This window comes from Sardina pilchardus, chromosome 5 (genome assembly GCF_963854185.1).
Source record: "Sardina pilchardus chromosome 5, fSarPil1.1, whole genome shotgun sequence".
NCBI lineage: Eukaryota > Metazoa > Chordata > Actinopteri > Clupeiformes > Clupeidae > Sardina > Sardina pilchardus.
The window spans coordinates 33,829,256-33,838,005 of NC_084998.1; the positions used below are offsets into that span (position 1 = coordinate 33,829,256).

At 47.1% G+C, this 8,750-nt stretch overlaps 1 protein-coding gene across 4 annotated transcripts in view; it reads left to right on the forward strand.

Annotated features, from left to right (window-relative positions):
• LOC134080755 (neurofibromin) overlaps positions 1-8,750 on the forward strand; it is a 70,421-nt gene that overhangs the window by 47,176 nt on the left and 14,495 nt on the right. For all 4 annotated transcript variants that reach the window (XM_062537351.1, XM_062537352.1, XM_062537353.1 and 1 more), the window contains 7 exons: positions 753-946; positions 2,084-2,224; positions 4,356-4,635; positions 4,938-5,152; positions 6,157-6,218; positions 6,716-6,857; positions 8,173-8,274. In XM_062537351.1, the coding sequence (XP_062393335.1) occupies positions 753-946; positions 2,084-2,224; positions 4,356-4,635; positions 4,938-5,152; positions 6,157-6,218; positions 6,716-6,857; positions 8,173-8,274 (1,136 nt within the window). The remainder of the gene's footprint in view (positions 1-752; positions 947-2,083; positions 2,225-4,355; positions 4,636-4,937; positions 5,153-6,156; positions 6,219-6,715; positions 6,858-8,172; positions 8,275-8,750) is intronic.

The following is an 8,750-nucleotide window of genomic DNA, read 5'->3' on the forward strand; positions in this document are numbered from 1 at the left end:
GTTCACCGTTTTTAGCCAAAACTCGTTAGCCTGTAAGTGACCGGGGCAGGTCCTTTCGCCACTACAAAACGCTATTTTTATACCTCTTCTACTGTTCCACAACAACACTACACTTACGTGGTAGTGAGTAGAGGGTCCCTAAAGCCAAACCGAAGTATCCCCACGTCTTTATGTGGTCGGATAGAGAGTCCAGAATGAATTTAATCGAGTCAGTACCTTTCCGGAAATGTTAGTAAAGTGTTGTTGAAGCGTTGCGCAACTGCCGCCGCGACATTTCCGGAAGGTACTGACTCGATTAAATTCATTCTGGACTCTCTATCCGACCACATAAAGACGTGGGGATACTTCGGTTTGGCTTTAGGGACCCTCTACTCACTACCACGTAAGTGTAGTGTTGTTTGGAACAGTAGAAGAGGTATAAAAATAGCGTTTTGTAGTGGCGAAAGGACCTGCCCCGGTCACTTACAGGCTAACGAGTTTTGGCTAAAAACGGTGAACTCGAACTTTCTCAAAATACATCCGAATGACATGATTTTGGTGTCAACTCAACGTATGTACTCCCAATAGTCCGAAAAATTTATCTAAAGTGCATTTCACTCCGGATTATCCCTTTAAGGCCCCTCTTGAAAGATCCAAAACTGTAACAGGAACAGAGAGCACTGGGCAACTCATTCCACCAACATGAAACCACTGACTAAAGTAGAGTTGAAAAGTGTGTTAGTTGAGTGTGTGCTGCGCTGCTGTGTGTGCAGGTATTGAGCTGAAGCACCTGTGTCTGGAGTACATGACCCCCTGGCTGCTGAATCTGGTGCGCTTCTGCAAGCACAACGACGACGCCAAGCGCCAGCGCGTCACCGCCATCCTGGACAAACTCATCACCATGACCATCAACGAGAAGCAGATGTACCCCTCCATCCAGGCCAAGATCTGGGGCAGTCTGGGACAGGTACCTCCTCCTCCTCCTCCTCCTGCACACTGTCTCACTTAGCACAGTGTTCGCGCTCACACTCTCTCTATCTCCTTCATCGCTCTCTTTCTTTCTCCATCTCCCTCTCTTTCTTTCCCTCTCTTTCTTTATGTTTTTCTTTTTCTCCATCTCCCTCTCTCTTTTTCTGCATCTCCCTCTACATCTCTTCTTTCTCTCTATCTATTTCTGTCTCTCTTTCTTTCTCTCTATCTCCCTCTTTCTTTGTCTTTTTCATTATTTCCATCTCTCCCTATCTCTATTTTCCTCTCTTTCTTTCTCTTCATCTGCCCCTATCTCTACCTCTTGTTCCCTCTCTTACTCTCTCTTTCTGTCTTTGTTTCTCTATCTGTCTTTCCTTTGCTCTTTTGCTTGTTTTCACCCCCCTCCCCCTTTTCCCTCTCTGGGTCTTACCTCTATCAAAGAATATTAATGCCATGGATATTCCCCCAAAGACTCCCCTGGGCCAGAGACCCGCCTTCTCATACTCCGCCGTAAAAGTGTATCGATCTGGAACATTTTGCTCAGTGCTCAGCAAGGCTAAAAGATATGTGTTGCATTATTCATGCAGAGTGATAAAACAAGTAACTGTGTTGACGACAGCTGAGGACAGTTGAGGACAGAAAACAGAATGAACGACGGAAAACGTCAGCTGATACAAGTAGTCTTTCCGTTCCTTCTGGTCTTGATGCTTTGTGTTAGAAAAGTCCCCTGTGGATGCTCTCCAGAGACCCTTGCAATGCCTGTGCAAGCATAGCTGCTTAACCCGATTACTTCCACATTACTAAGCCAAAACTGTAATGTTGTCATTCATTTATTTCATCAGGGACAGTGCTCAAAAGCGTGCTCAAAGTTTTGCCAGGTTACAGCAAATATTGCTAATTGCCGGCCGTAGTCCCTGGGCAGTTCACAGGGCCGTTTACTTCACATATGAAATATAGCAGCAGACCTTACCTTGAGATTTTAACTCTGTGTATTAATCTGTTCAGATACTGATTGTGTAAATGCATTAAGCATCTGTCGATGTACATAATATTAAATGTATGCATAATATGTGTGTGTGTGTGTGTGTGTGTGTGTGTGTGTGTGTGTGTGTGTGTGTGTGTGTGTGTGTGTTAGATCACGGACCTGCTGGACGTGGTGCTGGACAGCTTCATAAAGACCAGTGCCACCGGAGGCCTGGGCTCCATCAAGGCCGAGGTGATGGCCGATACCGCCGTGGCTCTGGCCTCCGGCAACGTCAAGCTGGTGTCCAGCAAGGTGAGGAGCCACACACCACGGCCCACACAACTAGAGCAATTCTATACATTGTGTCCAATACTGTATATACAGTCATTTCCTGAGCCGCAATGTGTATAAGCCGCAGGACAATGTTTTATGAATTTAAAAGTTAAAAGAAACGAAACCATATTAATACCATGTTAATTGCCCCTGTGTATTAATCTCATTGCTGAAGAAATTTTGCAAAATCAATGTATAAACCCAAGCTGATAGTTGGGGAATTGCGGTATGTCTTGGGCCCGACCAGCACTTCCTCTGCTTGCCTTGTTGCTGTAAATGAATTTATAGTACTACGGCTTATGGTAGTACTATGAATTAGTAGTACTAGTAACATTAGTATTTCTAAGAGTAGGTAGTAGGTACTCTTTAGTAACTCTAAGGCAGCTATCTAAACAGAATCATGTTAGTGTGCAGAAGAGAATGTTCGCTACGTGGGTGTACAGTATGAGGTGAAGTCATAGCTATCCATGTCCAAATGCTTGGACGTCACCTGGACGTCACCTTAAGCCAGAGCCACCGTAACGTATGATTAGGATCAGTTCTCTATCTGTTCTAGTAGTAGTACCTACTACCTACTCTTAGAAATCTTGGTGCATGTCCATGGTGTTGTGTGAACAGATAGAGAACTGATCCTTTCACATGAGGAATGAAATGATGAGCCACAAGTTTCAGTCAGTGGCTCTGGCTTAAGGTGACGTCCAGGTGACGTCCAAGCATTTGGACATGGATAGCTATGACTTCACCTCATACACCCACGTAGCGAACCTTCTCTTCTGCACACTAACATGATTCTGTTTAGATAGCTGCCTTAGAGTTACTAAAGAGTGAAAAAACATGTTGGTGTTAGCCGCTCGCTAACATGATTCTGTGTAGATAGCTGCCTTAGGGTTATTAAAGGGTGAAAGGGCATGTTGGTGTTAGCCAGCGGATCTTGCACAGACTCAATGACAGTCTAGCAGCACGTGGTCAGTAATGTTCAACAGATCCTGCACCGTACGTACTGAGGACCTCAGATCATATGAGCTCCTCTGACGGACAGATGCATCACACTAGCATATTCTCACTGTTGCTATTTGGGCTAAGGGGACCAGATGTCCCAGACCAAAACCGGGGACTTAATCCCAAAAATGTGGAAAAAACGGGGATTTTCAGATTGACTATCAATCTGATTGAAATACATTTTATGTACATATTAAGTTTTATGAAACCGGGGACATCTGGTCACCCTATTGTAGAGATGTACTGTATTCCTTTGAAAGGCCTACAGTGAACAGCATCTGCTAATTAGCATTAGGTATGTTGTTTTACACCCTAAGCAGTTTAAACACAGGCGGTATTCCCTCGTTGAGTTTCTTCCTCGCATGCCACAGTACCACAGCTTCACCAACACATGAACGGATACACGCGACTCACTGAGCACTATTCCCATTTCTTATGTCTGCTATTTCCTCTTTCGCCTCTTGCTGCCTCCTGTAGCTACACCGTTAGTTCCTGTTTATGGTGCCCTCTGGTTCATGCTATCATTGCATGATTGCACTAGAGGACAGTTACTGTACGTAAAGAGATTTGTGTGTGTGTGAGGGGTGGGGGTGGTCTTATGTCATGCTGAAAATACTGTAACTGCGGCCCACCCTGTTCACCTTGAAGAGTTTGTGAGTATTCCGATTAGCTATAATGATGTTTGGGCCCATAATCTTTATCTAGCTATCATCTAACACACAGACACACAGACACACAGACACACAGACACACAGACACACAGACACACAGACACACAGACACACAGACACACAGACACACAGACACACAGACACACAGACACACAGACACACAGACACACAGACCATGTGTGTACGCATACAGTGCATACATGTGGACAAAAGCATCTGCTAAATAGCATAGCCATAATCATAGCAATAGCCATCCATCCTACATGTGTTCTACTGTAGTGTGTGACGGTACAGTTAAAGGTATAAAGACAGCGTAAATTTATGATGGGGACAATCTATCCAACACATGGGACAGACTCAGTCCTGTGGCTCAGAGTTGCTCAGTTTTTTGCTACAATGTTGCTCCAGGCTAACGCTGAGGCCTCTCTACACCTGAACAGGTAATCATCCGGATGTGTAAGATCATCGACAAGACGTGCCTGTCTCCCACGGCGACGCTGGAGCAGCACCTGATGTGGGACGACATCGCCATCCTGGCGCGCTACATGCTGATGCTGTCCTTCAACAACTCGCTGGACGTGGCGGCGCACCTGCCCTACCTGTTCCACGTGGTCACGCTGCTGGTGGCCACCGGCCCGCTCTCGCTCCGCGCCTCCACCCACGGCCTGGTCATCAACATCATCCACTCGCTCTGCACCTGCGCCCAGCTCTGCTTCAGCGGTGAGAGAGAGAGAGAGAGAGAGGCACGGGCCACCTGCACTCACCCACATGGCCTCTCACCAGAGTTCATTCTCTTTAGTGCTACCACACACACCACACACACACACACACACCACACTCACACTAACACACACACACACACACACACACTCACACACTGCATGTCCGCTTGTGTAGAATGTTGTTGCCTACCTACGTCATGGTTTTGTGTGGGGCTTCAGTGGGTGGGTAGGTGTGTAGGTGTGTGTGTGTGTGTATGTGTGTGACTCACCCCCATTCCCTCCCTCCCTCCCCCTCCCCAGAGGAGACCAAGCAGGTGTTGCGTCTGAGCCTGACGGAGTTCTCGCTGCCCAAGTTCTACCTGCTCTTCGGCATCAGTAAGGTCAAGTCGGCGGCGGTCATCGCCTTCCGCTCCAGCTACCGCGACCGCTCCTTCTCCCCGGGCTCCTACGAGCGCGAGACCTTCGCCCTCTCCTCTCTGGAGACCGTCACAGAGGCCCTGCTGGAGATCATGGAGGTACACACACACACACACACACACACTCACACACACACTCTCTGATGAAGGGAAGAGAGGTGCTGAAGGGTAAAACTGTCCCCGTCCGCCTGCGGTGCCTGCAGGCCCTTTAATGGGTAGAGTGTGCAGGGGGGGATCTGCAGTGTAAGCATCTCAGCAGGATGTGCCAGTGCACAGGCCTCAGTGACCGCATAACCAGTACAAAAGTGTTAGCATAGCATATACTGTAACACGGCAGCCTAACCAGTACAAAAATGTTAGAATAGCATATAGCCAGCAGCATAACCAACAGAAACATGTTAGCATAGCATAGGCAGTAGCATAACCAATACAAAATGTTAGCATAGCTAGCTTATAGCATGGCGGCATAACCAATACAAAGAAGTGGCTGCACTCTGAACCATGATGCTGCACAGCACTGCACTCTGCACTTTTTGCATCTTTTCTTTTATGTTGACTATTCCGGGCACACACCAGAACACAAGCAGACAAACACGCGTACATACCTGTATACACACAGAATCACACTGGCATTAGTCTCACACACTTTGAATTTGACCTTTGGAGTTGAAACCCTTGAAGCAATTCAGACTGTGTAGATTATGGTCTGCACTGCAGCAGCTCTCATTTTGAGTCATGGCTCTCTGGGCTATTTTTACTGATGCGCAAACACACCACACTGTGAAAGCTTACATGATGTTAGTCACTCTTCCTGTGAGTGTGTGTGTGTGTGTGTGTGTGTGCGCGCAGTCTATCTGTATGTGTGGAGGTGTTTTATGGAGGGGGGGGGGGGTCTGCTGATATTAATATGAAACACTGAGAGAGCTTACATGATGTTAGTCATTCTTCCTGTGTGTGTGTTTGTGTTTGTGTATGTGTATGTCTGTCTGTGTGTGTGTATAGTTGGTGTGGGGGTGTTTTATGGGGGGGATTGTGGATCAGGGTGTACAGTATGTTAAGATGTCTATTAATGCACTCTGTGATTCTGATATTAACCCCCCCAGGCGTGTATGAGAGACATCCCTGGGTGTCGATGGCTGGACCAGTGGACGGAACTTGCCCAAAAGTAGGTGTCTGTCTGCGTACTGTACATGACAGGAAACAAACTGCTGTTGTCTTCTCTATTGCTGTTAGTAGTGAAGACCTCATGCCTCTTATCTGAACTTAATGGTGGCACCAAAACCACACGCTGTATCTCAACAAAGTATGTTAGTGGTATAACTGATATCATCAAGGATGTGGTCAGTGTTGCAGTGATGTTTATGGGAGACCAACGGTGCTGAAAGGTGTTATGATGTGCCAAAAGGAGTGATGTGTCCAAAGTGACTCAAGTGTGACTTGTTGTGTGGCATGGCATGAGCCATATTTAGCTAGGCTATTTTTGAGTGTTGAGTGCGATCTTGCCTCATCACAATCTAACTTTGGAGGACCCAGGATGCTTACTGGTATCTGACTTGACTGTGTGTGTGTGCGTGTGTGCGTGTATGCGTGTGTGTGTGCGTGTGTGCGTGTGTGCGTGTGTGCGTGTGTGCGTGTGTGTGTGTGTGTCGTTCTCTCCATCAGGTTTGCCTTCCAGTACAACCCGTCTCTGCAGCCCCGGGCGCTGGTTGTGTTTGGCTGCATCAGCAAGCGGGTGTCCCACGGTCAGATCAAACAGATCCTGCGCATCCTCAGCAAGGCCAGCCCGCTGCTCAGCATCGACCGAGTACGTCTCTCTCTCTCTCACACACACACACACACACACACACACACACACACACACACACACAGACGCTCCCCCTGTCCCTATATTCATACACAACCCAGGAAAGCCAGCCCGCAGCTCAGCATCGACCAAGTACCACACACACACACACACACACACACACACACACACACACACACACACACACACACACACACCCACACAAGTTCTCACTGTCCTCCCTGTCTCCCTTCCAAGTACATCACACACTCACTCTCTATAATATATCCTAATATCCATGCACATGTAACAAAGTCCCTCTAGATAGCCCTCTAAATAATCATGAACACCTTAAAAAGCCAGCCCGCTTTTCAGCTTTACCCGGGTACATCACAACTCACTCTCTCTATCCATACCTAAATAAAGTCCCTGTCTATGTCCCTTTATCTACAGTATATAGCCTAATAGACATTTGGGTTTAAAGTTCGTAAGATTTTTTATGACAGAATGTGACCGGTTGTGGGGTTGTGTGACAGGTCAAGTCAAGTTCATGTATTGGCCTCATGAGGAATGTGGTTTGGAGACAGGGCCATCATGTGCCTCAGGAAGAGAAAGGCCACTTACTAGCACGTTAGAGCGTTGCACTGGGATTCAGCTGCAGTTTGTGCTCACGAATGAATGGACGTGAATAGGACCATGCTAGCCAGCTAGCCTTTTACTGTAGCACATTGCAGCCAGAGGCATGTAGATGATATGAGCTTCAGCAATCTTGTTTTGGAGGCATCTTGTCCCCCAGTACACTTCAGGAGACCTCCCTGCTGTTGTGATGTCTGGCAGTTTAAACGCTGAAATGTAGCAGACTATAGAAGGAAGTGTCAGGATAAAGATGTTGTGGGTTAAACAGTCATCTCTGGCAGGTTATCTGTGACTCACGTTTTCACATTTCACTTGTTCGAGGCTGTTTCTAAACCGCAAATTATACTGTTCAGATATGAAAACTTTACCACAGAAACACGCTTGCTACAGATCAGGTCAGATAGTGACAGCATCTTAGTTTTTTTAGCTTGTGCCTGTTGAGATATAAGCCTTGGGTGTGGTATGGCCACCACTGAGATTAGATGATTCCCTTTGTTCTTGAAATGGAAACAAAAGCACAACTAAACAAAACTCGACCCTCATCTCGGTCCAGCGTCTGCACTAAGAGCAGGATCTGTGTGATTATTCAGGAGGATTGTGATATGCTGAACCCTCTGCCTTTTGTAAAATGTGCTGTCTCTTTCCTTCAACTGGGGGGGGATTACACATTTAAATTGTTTGTTTGTTTGTTTGTGACCAGGGCCTTGAGAGTTGTCTGAAGGGGCCAGACAGTTACAACAGCCAGACGTTGATCGAGGCCACGGTCATCGCCCTAACCAAGCTCCAGCCTCTGCTCAACAAGGTACAGGCACTCCACTATTCCTTCTGTGTGTGTGTCTGTGTGTGTCTGTGTGTGTCTGTGTGTGTCTGTGTGTGTCTGTGTGTGTCTGTGTGTGTCTGTGTGTGTCTGTGTGTGTGCGCATCAAAGGAAACTACTGCTCGCTGTGTGTGTGTGTGTTATTTCTGTGTGTTTACGGTCAAAGAAATCTGCTGCTTGGTGTATGTGTGTGTGTGTGTGTGTGTGTGTGTGTGTTTACCGTCCACCGCTCACTGTGCGTGTGTTTTGCTTATTGTCAAATGCAAACCATTGGTGCTAAAATGGTCAGTATAGAGCCTCCAGAAGACTCATAACTGCTGCTGCCCAAACGCTGATCTGTCGAGAGTATAAATAAGGGCCAGCCATCAGCGCTTCAGTGGCTACTGCTGTTGGTCTGGTTTATACAGCCATTTTGAGTGCACCCTAGGTGTGCCTTTTGACTGTGTCACACACACACACAC